At 44.7% G+C, this 14,534-nt stretch overlaps 1 protein-coding gene across 1 annotated transcript; it reads right to left on the reverse strand.

Annotated features, from left to right (window-relative positions):
* Positions 1-1,784: 1,784 nt before the first annotated feature.
* Positions 1,785-14,336, reverse strand: LOC118382351 (zinc finger protein 345-like). The gene is made up of 4 exons (XM_052507736.1): positions 13,894-14,336; positions 3,888-4,292; positions 2,603-3,733; positions 1,785-2,294 (listed from the first exon to the last, which is right to left on the reverse strand). Exons 1-3 carry the CDS (start codon positions 14,189-14,191, stop codon positions 2,634-2,636), a joined length of 1,803 nt encoding a protein of 600 aa, XP_052363696.1. The 5' UTR covers positions 14,192-14,336; the 3' UTR covers positions 1,785-2,294; positions 2,603-2,633.
* Between the last annotated feature and the right edge of the window lie 198 nt (positions 14,337-14,534).

The following is a 14,534-nucleotide window of genomic DNA, read 5'->3' on the forward strand; positions in this document are numbered from 1 at the left end:
CACTTTGGTTGGAGTCATTAAAACTAATTTACATACACTTTGGTTGGAGTCATTAAAACTCATTTTTCAACCACTCCACAAATTTCTTGTTAACAAACTATAGTTTTGGCAAGTTGGTTAGGACATCTACTTTGTGCATAACACAAGTAATTTTTCCAAACATTGTTTACAGATTATTTCACTGTATCACAATTCCAGTGGGTCAGAAGTTTGCATACATTAAGTTGACTCTGCCTTTAAACAGCTTGGAAAATTCCAGACAATTATGTCATGGCTTTAGAAGCTTCTGATAGGCTATTTGAGTCAATTGGAGGTGTATCTGTGGATGTATTTCAAGGCCTACCTTCAAACTCAGTGCCTCTTTGCTTGACATCATGGGAAAATCAAAAGAAATCAGCCAAGAATTTCCCAATGCCTGAAGGTACCACGTTCATCTGTACAAACAATAGTACGCAAGTATAGACACCATGGGACCATGCAGCCATCATACCGCTCAGGAAGGAGCCGCATTCTGTCTCCTAGAGATGAACGTACTTTGTTGCGAAAAATAACAAATCAATCCCAGAACAACAGCAAAAGACCTGGTGATGATTCTGGAGGAAACGGGTACAAAAGTATCCACAGTAAAACAAGTCCTATATCGACATAACCTGAAAGGCCGCTCAGCAAGGAAGAAGCCACTGCTCCAAAACCGCCATAAAAAAGCCAGACTACAGTTTGCAGCTGCACATGGGAACCAAGATCGTACTTTTTGGAGAAATGTCCTCTGGTCTGATGAAACAAAAATAGTACTGTTTGGTCATAATGACCATCGTTATGTTTGGAGGAAAAAGAGGGAGGCTTTCAAGCCAAAGAAAACCATCCCGACTGTGAAGCACAGGGGTGGCAACATCATGTTGTGGGGGTGCTTTGCTGCAGGAGGGACTGGTGCACTTCACAAAATAGATGGCATCATGAGGGAGGAAAATTATGTGAATGAAGAAAATGAAGCTTGTGGAAGGCTTCTCAAAACATTTGACCCAAGTTAAACAATTTAAAGGCAATGCTACCAAATACTAATTGAGTGTTTGTAAACTTCTGACCCACTGAGGATGTGATGAAAGAAATAGAAGCTGAAATAAATAATTCTCTCAACTATTATTCTGACATTTCACATTCTTAAAATATAGTGGTGATCCTAACTGGGAATTTTTACTAGGATTAAATGTCAGGAATTGTGAAAAACGTATTTGAAATGTATTTGGCTAAGGAATATGTAAACCTCCGACTTCATCTGTATGTAAATGTGAAATTTCTTTGTCATTGGTGTGAATGTTGGAAAAAAATACCTGTTTTGCTTTGTCATTGGTGTGAATGTTGATGAGGGGAAAAAAATACCTGTTTTTGCTTTGTCATTGGTGTGAATGTTGATGAGGGGGAAAAAATACCTGTTTTTGCTTTGTCATTGGTGTGAATGTTGATGAGGGGAAAAAAATACCTGTTTTTGCTTTGTCATTGGTGTGAATGTTGATGAGGGGAATAAAATACCTGTTTTTGCTTTGTCATTGGTGTGAATGTTGATGAGGGGAATAAAATACCTGTTTTTGCTTTGTCATTGGTGTGAATGTTGATGAGGGGAAAAAAACAACAATTTAATCCATTTTAAAATAAGGCTGTAACGTTAAAAAAAAAAATGTGTAAAAAGTCAAGGGTCTGAATACTTTCTTTGTCGAATGCACTGTATATATTTTAGGTCAAGATGTTCAGGGCTAGTTCTTGTTATGCCCCCCCATGCTACCGTTGACATAAGAGGTTGCCTCCTCTTCATCTATGACACTATTGGCTCTTCAGTCTTGGGCTCTTCAGTCTTGACCCCGCAAGCCTGGTCCTCCTCAGGAAGTGAGATGTGGCGTCTCTTCTTGTGTCTCCCAAGACTCTGAGGAGTGTTGAGTCTCTGGCCACATTCGTCACAGCTGTAAGGTTTCTCTCCTGTATGAACTCTACTGTGTATGTTAAGGTCTGATGATCTTGTTAAAGTCTTCCCACAGACAAAACAGGGTAAGGTTTCTCCCCATGTGTCTCCTTTGTGTGTCCAAAAGTGTTGCTTCATTAGGTCTGTTCGTCTAAAACTCTTCCCACACACAGGACAGCTGTACGATTTCTCTCCTGTGTGCACTGTCATTTAGTCTTTTTCAGATCAAATAATCGTTGCCAGTCTTTCCCGCACACAGAGCAACTGTATCTCTGAGCTTTGAGATTCCCCTAGGTTTCTTTAGGTTCTCCTGATGTAGAGGTTCTCCCCTCCGAACTCTCATCTGTGTGAATGAGACAACACAGGTTAAAAGGTCCATTGCAGTGATGTGATTTCACTATGAGGTTGGGAAAAAAAAAAAATACTGTGAAAATATGAAAATAATAAAATTCTTGCTTGAGAATTTGCTCTTATCTACGAAGATATTTGTTTATTTTAATTGAAAACAATCACAGCAGGGTACTTAATAAAATAAAAATTCATATGGAGTTAAAAAAATATATTGGCATTGGATTTTTAAATAAAAGAGCGATGTTCATTCAAAGTCAATATTGTATTCATGTAATTCATGGCTGTTCTGCTTCCACTTACCGAGACGATGAAGATCCCAACCAACCTCTTCTCAAGCTGAATGAATCAGACCACCAACTTCCTCATCTTCTCCCTCCCGCTCTCCTTCAGTTTTAACAGGGTTTTGAAACTCAACAGGTGTTAAACCAGCATGAGTTTTCTGATGTCTCTGAAGTTTTTGAGAACTAACAAAGCTCTGGCCACATTTAGGACATCTGTAAGGTTTCTCTCCTGTATGATATCTGTGGTGGACTTTAAGGCCTGCTGATCTTGCAAAACTCTTATCGCAGACAGAGCAGGAGAAAGGTTTCTCTCCAGTGTGTGTCCGGAAATGCTCCTTCAAGTAACGTGCTTCAGAAAAATTCTTCCCACACACAGAGCAGGAGTGGGATTTCCCTTCTATGTGCAACAGTCTGTGTTTACGCAGGGACGAAGCACATCCAAACCTCTTGTCACAATCAGGGCAAGGGTGTCGTTTCTCTCCAGTGTGCACTGACCGGTGGTCTTCAAGATACGCCTTCTCGCTGAAACTCTTCCCACACACAGAGCAACTATAAGGTCTCTTTCCTGTGTGAGTCTTCTCATGCTTCAGGAGTTGTTTAGACAAGGCAAAGCTTTGCTCACACATAGAACAGTGGTGGGGTTTCCCTGTGTGTTGCAGAGAGTGGTCCTTTAACTGATCTGGACGGCTGAAACTCTTTCCACAGACAGAGCAGGAGTGGGGTTTCTCTCCTGAGTGCATCAGGAAGTGTTCCTTCATGCGTGATTGTAAGCTAAAACCCTTCCCACACACAGAGCAGGAATAAGGTTTCTCTTCTGCGTGTAACCACTGGTGCCTTTTCAAGGCTGAGGCGAAACCAAACCTCTTGTCACATTTGGAGCAGACGTAAGGTTTCTCTCCAGTGTGCACTATCTGGTGGTCTTGAAGATGTCTTTTTACACGGAACTGCTTTCCACACACAGAGCAAGGGTATGGCTTTTCTCCTGTGTGTATTCTCATATGTATTAGCAGTTTTGATAACTTTTTGCAGTCTTGTCCGCACACTGAACAGCAGTGAATTTTCTTAGCCGTGTGATTCCCCTGGTGTTGTTCAGGTAATCCTGATGTAGAGGGACTCCCTTCACTGCCAGAACAGTGGTCAGGTCTCTCTGCTGCGGGATAAGATGGGATGGATAAACTATGCGAAAATTTGGAACTGTAACGAAAAATATTTTTTTGTCCTTTGAATAACTGAAAGTTATACAAAGATGTATAAAAAAATGTTTTGCAATTTAAGCCCTTACAGAATAAGTACCTTTAACTTACCAAAAGCAGGATCCTCTTCCTCCTCTTTCACTATGATAACCAGTGCTGGTGTAAAACCATGACTCTCTCCTGTGTGCGTTCTCTGGTGTTTGGTAAGATTTGACGATGAAGAGAAACTCTCCCCGCACACGGCGCAACTGTACAGCTTCTCTCCTGTGTGCACCGTCTGGTGTTTTTTCAGGTTTCCTTTGTCACTGAATTGCTTCCCGCAGACAGAGCAGGAGTAAGGTTTTTCTCCTGTGTGAGTTCTCATGTGTATTTGTAGTTTTGATAACTTATGACAGTTTTTTCCACAAACTGAACAGCAGTGAATCTTCTTAGCTGTGTGATTCCCCTGGTGTTGTTCAGGTAGTCCTGATGCAGAGGGACTCCCTTCAGTCTCAGAGCAGTGGTCAGGTCTCTCTTCTGTGGTAACGACATAAATATGGATTAACTCAAATTAGTCAACACCCTGACTAAGTCAAAATGTATGTTCCTGACGAAACAGAAAATAAATATTGTAAATTTATAGGGTCCATACTTTTCTCAAAAATGCTACATGTTAGCTTTTCCCGTGAGATAACCTGGCACAGTTAGCCCTAAGCTAACCCCCAGAGGATATTTTGAACCTCCAAATCAAGGTTGTTCCACTTACAATCAAATAAAATGTTATTAGTCGTGTACACAGTATCCTGCCGCTTTTATAGCAGGTGCAGCGAAATGCTTATGTGTCTAGTTCCAACAGTGCAGTGTTACCTAACAATACAAAACAAAACATACATTTTGGTGGGATTTGTATCAGAACAGTCCGGAATATATATACAATGTATAGACAGTATATGAATAGGAACGGTGTGTACAACAGTAGTTATATAGGACAAACATAGACTAGAATACAGTATATACATATGAGGTGTGTAAATCAGGATGTAAACATTATTAAAGTGACCAGCGTTCAATGTCTCTGTCCATAGGGCAGCAGGTTAAGGTGGTAGTCACCTAGTAACAGTGTCTATGTCCATAGGGCAGCAGGCTAAGGTGGTAGTCACCTAGTAACAGTGTCTATGTCCATAGGGCAGCAGGCTAAGGTGGTAGCCACCTAGTAACAGTGTCTATGTCCAGAGTGCAGCAGGCTAAGGTGGTAACCACCTAGTAACAGTGTCTATGTCCATAGGGCAGCAGGCTAAGGTGGTAGCCACCTAGTAACAGTGTCTATGTCCATAGGGCAGCAGGTTAAGGTGGTAGTCACCTAGTAACAGTGACTATGTCCATAGGGCAGCAGGCTAAGGTGGTAGCCACCTAGTAACAGTGACTATGTCCATAGGGCAGCAGGTTAAGGTGGTAGTCACCTAGTAACAGTGTCTATGTCCATAGGGCAGCAGGCTAAGGTGGTAGCCACCTAGTAACAGTGTCTATGTCCATAGGGCAGCAGGCTAAGGTGGTAGTCACCTAGTAACAGTGACTATGTCCATAGGGCAGCAGGTTAAGGTGGTAGTCACCTAGTAACAGTGACTATGTCCATAGGGCAGCAGTCTAAGGTGGTAGCCAGCTAGTAACAGTGTCTATGTCCATAGGGCAGCAGGCTAAGGTGGTAGCCACCTAGTAACAGTGACTATGTCCATAGGGCAGCAGTCTAAGGTGGTAGCCAGCTAGTAACAGTGTCTATGTCCATAGGGCAGCAGTCTAAGGTGGTAGCCGGCTAGTAACAGTGTCTATGTCCATAGGGCAGCAGTCTAAGGTGGTAGCCGGCTAGTAACAGTGACTATGTCCATAGGGCAGCAGTCTAAGGTGGTAGCCGGCTAGTAACAGTGTCTATGTCCATAGGGCAGCAGTCTAAGGTGGTAGCCGGCTAGTAACAGTGACTATGTCCATAGGGCAGCAGGCTAAGGTGGTAGCCAGCTAGTAACAGTGTCTATGTCCATAGGGCAGCAGTCTAAGGTGGTAGCCAGCTAGTAACAGTGTCTATGTCCATAGGGCAGCAGTCTAAGGTGGTAGCCAGCTAGTAACAGTGTCTATGTCCATAGGGCAGCAGGCTAAGGTGGTAGCCAGCTAGTAACAGTGTCTATGTCCATAGTGCAGCAGTCTAAGGTGGTAACCACCTAGTAACAGTGTCTATGTCCATAGGGCAGCAGGCTAAGGTGGTAGCCACCTAGTAACAGTGTCTATGTCCATAGGGCAGCAGGCTAAGGTGGTAGCCACCTAGTAACAGTGTCTATGTCCATAGGGCAGCAGTCTAAGGTGGTAACCACCTAGTAACAGTGTCTATGTCCATAGGGCAGCAGTCTAAGGTGGTAGTCACCTAGTAACAGTGTCTCTGTCCATAGGGCAGCAGTCTAAGGTGGTAGTCACCTAGTAACAGTGTCTATGTCCATAGTGCAGCAGTCTAAGGTGGTAGTCACCTAGTAACAGTGTCTATGTACATAGTGCAGCAGGCTAAGGTGGTAGTCACCTAGTAACAGTGACTATGTCCATAGGGCAGCAGTCTAAGGTGGTAGCCACCTAGTAACAGTGACTATGTCCATAGTGCAGCAGGCTAAGGTGGTAGTCACCTAGTAACAGTGTCTCTGTCCAGAGTGCAGCAGGCTAAGGTGGTAGTCACCTAGTAACAGTGTCTCTGTCCATAGTGCAGCAGGCTAAGGTGGTAGTCACCTAGTAACAGTGTCTCTGTCCATAGGGCAGCAGGTTAAGGTGGTAGTCACCTAGTAACAGTGTCTCTGTCCAGAGTGCAGCAGGCTAAGGTGGTAGCCACCTAGTAACAGTGTCTATGTCCAGAGTGCAGCAGGTTAAGGTGGTAGTCACCTAGTAACAGTGTCTATGTCCAGAGTGCAGCAGGTTAAGGTGGTAGTCACCTAGTAACAGTGTCTATGTCCATAGGGCAGCAGGCTAAGGTGGTAGCCAGCTAGTAACAGTGTCTATGTCCATAGGGCAGCAGGCTAAGGTGGTAGCCACCTAGTAACAGTGTCTATGTCCATAGGGCAGCAGGCTAAGGTGGTAGCCAGCTAGTAACAGTGTCTATGTCCATAGGGCAGCAGGCTAAGGTGGTAGCCGGCTAGTAACAGTGTCTATGTCCATAGGGCAGCAGTCTAAGGTGGTAGCCGGCTAGTAACAGTGTCTATGTACATAGGGCAGCAGTCTAAGGTGGTAGTCACCTAGTAACAGTGTCTCTGTCCATAGGGCAGCAGTCTAAGGTGGTAGTCACCTAGTAACAGTGTCTATGTCCATAGTGCAGCAGTCTAAGGTGGTAGTCACCTAGTAACAGTGTCTATGTCCAGTGCAGCAGGCTAAGGTGGTAGTCACCTAGTAACAGTGACTATGTCCATAGGGCAGCAGTCTAAGGTGGTAGCCACCTAGTAACAGTGACTATGTCCATAGTGCAGCAGGCTAAGGTGGTAGTCACCTAGTAACAGTGTCTCTGTCCAGAGTGCAGCAGGCTAAGGTGGTAGTCACCTAGTAACAGTGTCTCTGTCCATAGTGCAGCAGGCTAAGGTGGTAGTCACCTAGTAACAGTGTCTCTGTCCATAGGGCAGCAGGTTAAGGTGGTAGTCACCTAGTAACAGTGTCTCTGTCCATAGTGCAGCAGGCTAAGGTGGTAGCCACCTAGTAACAGTGTCTATGTCCAGAGTGCAGCAGGTTAAGGTGGTAGTCACCTAGTAACAGTGTCTATGTCCAGAGTGCAGCAGGTTAAGGTGGTAGTCACCTAGTAACAGTGTCTATGTCCATAGGGCAGCAGGCTAAGGTGGTAGCCAGCTAGTAACAGTGTCTCTGTCCATAGTGCAGCAGGTTAAGGTGGTAGCCACCTAGTAACAGTGTCTATGTCCATAGGGCAGCAGGCTAAGGTGGTAGCCAGCTAGTAACAGTGTCTCTGTCCATAGTGCAGCAGGTTAAGGTGGTAGCCACCTAGTAACAGTGTCTATGTCCATAGGGCAGCAGTCTAAGGTGGTAGTCACCTAGTAACAGTGTCTATGTCCATAGGGCAGCAGTCTAAGGTGGTAGTCACCTAGTAACAGTGTCTCTGTCCATAGGGCAGCAGTCTAAGGTGGTAGTCACCTAGTAACAGTGTCTATGTCCATAGTGCAGCAGTCTAAGGTGGTAGTCACCTAGTAACAGTGTCTATGTCCATAGTGCAGCAGGCTAAGGTGGTAGTCACCTAGTAACAGTGACTATGTCCATAGGGCAGCAGTCTAAGGTGGTAGCCACCTAGTAACAGTGACTATGTCCATAGTGCAGCAGGCTAAGGTGGTAGTCACCTAGTAACAGTGTCTCTGTCCAGAGTGCAGCAGGCTAAGGTGGTAGTCACCTAGTAACAGTGTCTATGTCCATAGTGCAGCAGGCTAAGGTGGTAGTCACCTAGTAACAGTGTCTCTGTCCATAGTGCAGCAGGTTAAGGTGGTAGTCACCTAGTAACAGTGTCTATGTCCATAGGGCAGCAGGCTAAGGTGGTAGTCACCTAGTAACAGTGTCTATGTCCATAGGGCAGCAGGCTAAGGTGGTAGCCACCTAGTAACAGTGTCTATGTCCAGAGTGCAGCAGGCTAAGGTGGTAACCACCTAGTAACAGTGTCTATGTCCATAGGGCAGCAGGCTAAGGTGGTAGCCACCTAGTAACAGTGTCTATGTCCATAGGGCAGCAGGCTAAGGTGGTAGCCACCTAGTAACAGTGTCTATGTCCATAGGGCAGCAGGCTAAGGTGGTAGCCACCTAGTAACAGTGTCTCTGTCCAGAGGCAGCAGGCTAAGGTGGTAGCCACCTAGTAACAGTGTCTATGTCCATAGTGCAGCAGGCTAAGGTGGTAGCCACCTAGTAACAGTGTCTCTGTCCAGAGTGGCAGCAGGTGGTAGCCAGCTAGTAACAGTGTCTCTGTCCATAGTGCAGCAGGCTAAGGTGGTAGCCACCTAGTAACAGTGTCTCTGTCCAGAGTGCAGCAGGCTAAGGTGGTAGCCAGCTAGTAACAGTGACTATGTCCAGAGTGCAGCAGGCTAAGGTGGTAGCCACCTAGTAACAGTGACTATGTCCATTGCAGATGGCTAAGGTGGTAGCCACCTAGTAACAGTGTCTCTGATGTGCAGCAGGCTAAGGTGGTAGCCATAGTAACAGTGATCTTCCTAGATGCAGCAGGCTAAGGTGGTAGCCACCTAGTAACAGTGACTATGTAGGGGCAGTCTAAGGTGGTAGGCTAGAAGTGACTATGTCCATAGGGATCAGTCTAGATGGTAGTCAGGGTGTAACAGTGACTATGTGGAGGGGCAGTCTAAGGTGGTGAAGTCATGATCTGTGGTTCTATGCATGGTAGCAGGCGGTGATACAGCCCGACGGGATGCTCTCAATGGTGCATCTGGAAGTTTTGAGGGTCTCCAGGTTGATGAGCGCTGTTAGATGCCTTCATGGCCTGTGTGAATGGATCATTTCAGGTTGTCAGTGATGGCCCTTAAGCTTTAGAGCTTTTTCACCACCTGTGTCTCTCTCTCTCTTCCGTCTCCAGGATCTTCCTAGATGTTGTTGCACGTTGAACGGAGAGGTTATTATCCTGGCTCACCAGGGTGGCTGAAGTCCATTATGATCTCTTCTTGGTTTGTGACGTTGAGGGCTGTAGATGTCCTGGAGGGCAGGCAGCGTGCTCCGACCTGTAGGCCATCTCCAGGAAGCTCCTTCCAGTCTTGTTGCGGACGGTGCATTTCCGTAGCAGGCAGTGATACAGCCCGACGGGATGCATCTCCATGGTGCATCTTCAGTTTGTTGACGGAGAGGTTATTATCCTGGCTCCACTCCCAGGGCCCTGACCTCATGGCCTGTAGGCCGTCTGGATCATTTCAGTTTGTTGACGGGAGGTTATGATGGCCCTCACCACATGGCCCTTTTCCACCTGTCAGTGATGTCTCCAGGATCTGCTCCTTCAGTTTGTTGACGTTGACGGAGAGGTTATTTCCCTGGCTCCACTCCACCAGGGCCCTGACCTCCGACCTCCTTCATGTTTTTGTAATCAAACGATGACAGGCTAAAATTTCAGGCGGCAGAGCTCAACACAAAAAGGGTTTTATCATCATTTGTACATTTACACAGTGGGATTCCATCCTCAGCGTGGACATACAGGACCAGTCCTACTCATTCAAGGGTTTTTCTTTATTTTTACTCAGTATTGTAGAAAAACAGTGACCATGGAATCATGTAGTAACCTGTATTTTCTATTTTAGATTCTTCAAAGTAGCCACCCTTTGCCTTGATGACAGCTTTGCACTCTTTGCATTCTCTCAACCAGCTTCATGCAGTCACCTGAAGGCATTTCAATTAACAGGTGTGCCTTGTTAAAAGTGAATTTGTGGAATTTCTTTCCTTCTTAATGCGTTTGAGCCAATCAGTTGTGTTGTGACAAGGTTGGTATTCAGAAGATAGCCCTATTTGGTAAAAACAAGTCCATATTATGGAAAGAAAAGCTCAAATAAGCAAAGAGAAATGACAATCCATCATTATTTTAAGACATGAAGGTTAGTCAATTCAGAAAATTTCAAGAACTTTGAAAGTTTCTTCAAGTGCAGTAGCAAAAACCATCAAGCGCTATGATGAAACTGGTTTTCATGAGGACCGTCAAAGGAAAGAAGACCCAAAGTTACCTCTGTGGAAGAGGATACGTTGATTAGAGTCACCAGCCTCAGAATGCAGCCCAGATAAATGCCTCAGAGTTCAAGTAACAGACACAACTCAACATCAACTGTTCAGAGGAGACTGTAATCAGACCTTCATGGTCGAATTGCTGCAAAGAAACTACTACTGACGGACACATATAAGAAGAAAAGACTTGCTTTGGTCAAGAAAAACGAGCAATGGACATTAGACAGGTGGAAATCAGTCCTTTGGTCTGATGAGTCCAAATTTGAGATTTTTGGTTCCAACCGCCGTGTCTTTGTGAGGCGCAGAGTAGGTGAACGGATGATCTCCGCATGTGTGGTTCCCACTGTGTGAAGCATGGAGGAGGTGGTGTGATGGTGCTTTGCTGGTGACACTGTCAGGGATTTATTTATAATATTCAAGGCACACCTAACCAGCATGGCTACCACAGCATTCTGCAGTGATACACCTTCCCATCTGGTTTGTGCTTAGAGGGACTATCATTTGTTTTTCAACAGGACAATGACCCAACACACCTCCAGGCTGTGTAAGGGCTATTTTACCAATTTTATACAGGACCAGGGCTCAACATGTGTGAACTCCTTCAAGACGGTTGGAAAAGCATTCCAGGTGAAGTTGGTTGAGAGCACGCCAAGAGTGTTCAAGGCTGTCATCAAGGCAAAGGATGGCTACTTTGAAGAATCTCAAATATAAAATAAATTGTTTTGGATCCTACATGATTCCATATGTGTTAGTGCCTTGCGAAAGTATTCGGCCCCCTTGAACTTTGCGACCTTTTGCCACATTTCAGGCTTCAAACATAAAGATATAAAACTGTATTTTTTTGTGAAGATTCAACAACAAGTGGGACACAATCATGAAGTGGAACGACATTTATTGGATATTTCAAACTTTTTAACAAATCAAAAACTGCAAGATTATTCAGCCCCTTAAGTTAATACTTTGTAGCGCCACCTTTTGCTGTGATTACAGCTGTAAGTCGCTTGGGGTATGTCTCTATCAGTTTTGCACATCGAGAGACTGAAATGTTTTCCCATTCCTCCTTGCAAAACAGCTCGAGCTCAGTGAGGTTGGATGGAGAGCATTTGTGAACAGCAGTTTTCAGTTCTGTCCACAGATTCTCGATTGGATTCAGGTCTGGACTTTGACTTGGCCATTCTAACACCTGGATATGTTTATTTTTGAACCATTCCATTGTAGATTTTGCTTTATGTTTTGGATCATTGTCTTGTTGGAAGACAAATCTCCGTCCCAGTCTCAGGTCTTTTGTAGACTCCATCAGGTTTTCTTCCAGAATGGTCCTGTATTTGGCTCCATCCATCTTCCCATCAATTTTAACCATCTTCCCTGTCCCTGCTGAAGAAAAGCAGGCCCAAACCATGATGCTGCCACCACCATGTTTGACAGTGGGGATGGTGTGTTCAGGGTGATGAGCTGTGTTGCTTTTACGCCAAACATAACGTTTTGCATTGTTGCCAAAAGTTCACTTTTGGTTTCATCTGACCAGAGCACCTTCTTCCACATGTTTGGTGTGTCTCCCAGGTGGCTTGTGGCAAACTTTAAACAACACTTTTTATGGATATCTTTAAGAAATGGCTTTCTTCTTGCCACTCTTCCATAAAGGCCAGATTTGTGCAATATACGACTGATTGTTGTCCTATGGACAGAGTCTCCCACCTCAGCTGTAGATCTCTGCAGTTCATCCAGAGTGATCATGGGCCTCTTGGCTGCATCTCTGATCAGTCTTCTCCTTGTATGAGCTGAAAGTTTAGAGGGACGGCCAGGTCTTGGTAGATTTGCAGTGGTCTGATACTCCTTCCATTTCAATATTATCGCTTGCACAGTGCTCCTTGGGATGTTTAAAGCTTGGGAAATCTTTTTGTATCCAAATCCGGCTTTAAACTTCTTCACAACAGTATCTCAGACCTGCCTAGTGTGTTCCTTGTTCTTCATGATGCGCTCTGCGCTTTTAACGGACCTCTGAGACTATCACAGTGCAGGTGCATTTATACGGAGACTTGATTACACACAGGTGGATTGTATTTCTCATCATTAGTCATTTAGGTCAACATTGGATCATTCAGAGATCCTCACTGAACTTCTGGAGAGAGTTTGCTGCACTGAAAGTAAAGGGGCTGAATAATTTTGCACGCCCAATTTTTCAGTTTTTGATTTGTTAAAAAAGTTTGAAATATCCAATAAATGTCGTTCCACTTTATGATTGTGTCCCACTTGTTTATTCTTCACAAAAAAATACAGTTTTATATCTTTATGTTTGAAGCCTGAAATGTGGCAAAAGGTTGCAAAGTTCAAGGGGGCCGAATACTTTCGCAAGGCACTGTATTTCATAGTTTTGATGTCTTCACTATTATTCTATAATGTAGAAAATAGTACAAATAAAGAAAACCCCTTGAATGAGTAGGTGTGTCCAAACTTTAAACTGGTACTGTATATATAAAACACAATATGTAAAAAATATATATATATTGGCTGATGTGGAATTTGTTACAGGAAATAATCATGCTGTCAGCTGGTTGTGTTAGCACAGGGCTACGTTTTCTCATGCTGTCAGCTGGTTGTGTTAGCACAGGGCTACGTTTTCTCATGCTGTCAGCTGGTTGTGTTAGCACAGGGCTACGTTTTCTCATGCTCAGCTGGCTGTTCAGCTGCTGGTTGTGTTAGCACAGGGCTACGTTTTCTCATGCTGTCAGCTGGTTGTGTTAGCAGGGCTACGTTTTCTCATGCTGTCAGCTGGTTGTGTTAGCATAGGGCTACGTTTTCTCATGCTGTCAGCTGGTTGTGTTAGCATAGGGCTACGTTTTCTCATGCTGTCAGCTGGTTGTGTTAGCATAGGGCTACGTTTTCTCATGCTGTCAGCTGGTTGTGTTAGCATAGGGCTACGTTTTCTCATGGGGCTACGTTTTCTCATGCTGTCAGCTGGTTGTGTTAGCATAGGGCTACATTTTCTCATGCTGTCAGCTGGTTGTGTTAGCATAGGGCTACGTTTTCTCATGCTGTCAGCTGGTTGTGTTAGCATAGGGCTACGTTTTCTCATGCTGTCAGCTGGTTGTGTTAGCACAGGGCTACGTTTTCTCATGCTGTCAGCTGGTTGTGTTAGCATAGGGCTACGTTTTCTCATGCTGTCAGCTGGTTGTGTTAGCATAGGGCTACGTTTTCTCATGCTCAGCTGGTTTTCTCATGCTGTCAGCTGGTTGTGTTAGCATAGGGCTACGTTTTCTCATGCTGTCAGCTGGTTGTGTTAGCATAGGGCTACGTTTTCTCATGCTGTCAGCTGGTTGTGTTAGCAAAGGGCTACGTTTTCTCATGGTTAAAGCTTAAGCAAGAGGTCGCAAGTATGGACCCATTAAATATCAAATGTATAGTACAAAACAAACACTTTTACTCACCGAAAGCATGATCCTCCTCCTCCTCTTTCACTTTGGCATCCAGTACAACAGACTCCTCTACCGCTGCAGACACCTGCTGCTGTGATCCCTGTCCAGGAGCTTGGCTCAGGCTAGCCACTTCTCCAGCATGGAGACAGGACTGATTTGCTGACGAGGATAATTTATTTCTGCAGAGAGAGCAGGGGTAAGGTTTCACCTTAGTGTGAACTCGCTGGTGTCTTTTGTGGAGTGGTGAAGCTGAGAAACTCTTATCACACCGACAGCTGTAGTGTGGTTTCTCTCCGGTGTGCTGTTGCATGTGTATCTTTAAAGTCCACGATTGGCTGAATTCCTTCCCACATTCTGAGCAGCTGTATTGTGCGACACTCGTGTGGGATTGTTTGTGTCTTGCTAGAGAGCTACGGTGAACAAACGTATTTTTACAGGAGGTACACCGGTAAGGTTTCTCTATCAGCATTGACAAAAACAACAATTTCCTCCTCCTCTTTGACATTAATTGCCAGCTCCTGTTCCTCGTCTTTGATCTTGATATTCATAGTTTGACTGCCTGATAATGCCGTATCTGCAATTCCCAGTGTACACTGGTTGCTATGGTTACTGGCATGGCTGCATTGACATTTGCAAGAGGTCGAAGCGAAACC

The sequence above is a fragment of the Oncorhynchus keta genome, unplaced genomic scaffold (assembly GCF_023373465.1).
Source record: "Oncorhynchus keta strain PuntledgeMale-10-30-2019 unplaced genomic scaffold, Oket_V2 Un_contig_3062_pilon_pilon, whole genome shotgun sequence".
In the NCBI taxonomy this organism is placed as follows: Eukaryota; Metazoa; Chordata; class Actinopteri; order Salmoniformes; family Salmonidae; genus Oncorhynchus; species Oncorhynchus keta.

Excerpts from the sequence above, each read along its gene's own strand:
- LOC118382351 (XM_052507736.1), bottom strand. The coding sequence starts at position 14,191 with ATGCAACAGCACACCGGAGAGAAACCACACTACAGCTGTCGGTGTGAT. Across the intron at positions 4,293-13,893 it reads GGAGGAGGATCATGCTTTCG|AAGAGAGACCTGACCACTGC; the intron begins GTGAGTAAAAGT and ends TCGTTACCACAG. Across the intron at positions 3,734-3,887 it reads GGAAGAGGATCCTGCTTTTG|CAGAGAGACCTGACCACTGT; the intron begins GTAAGTTAAAGG and ends CTTATCCCGCAG.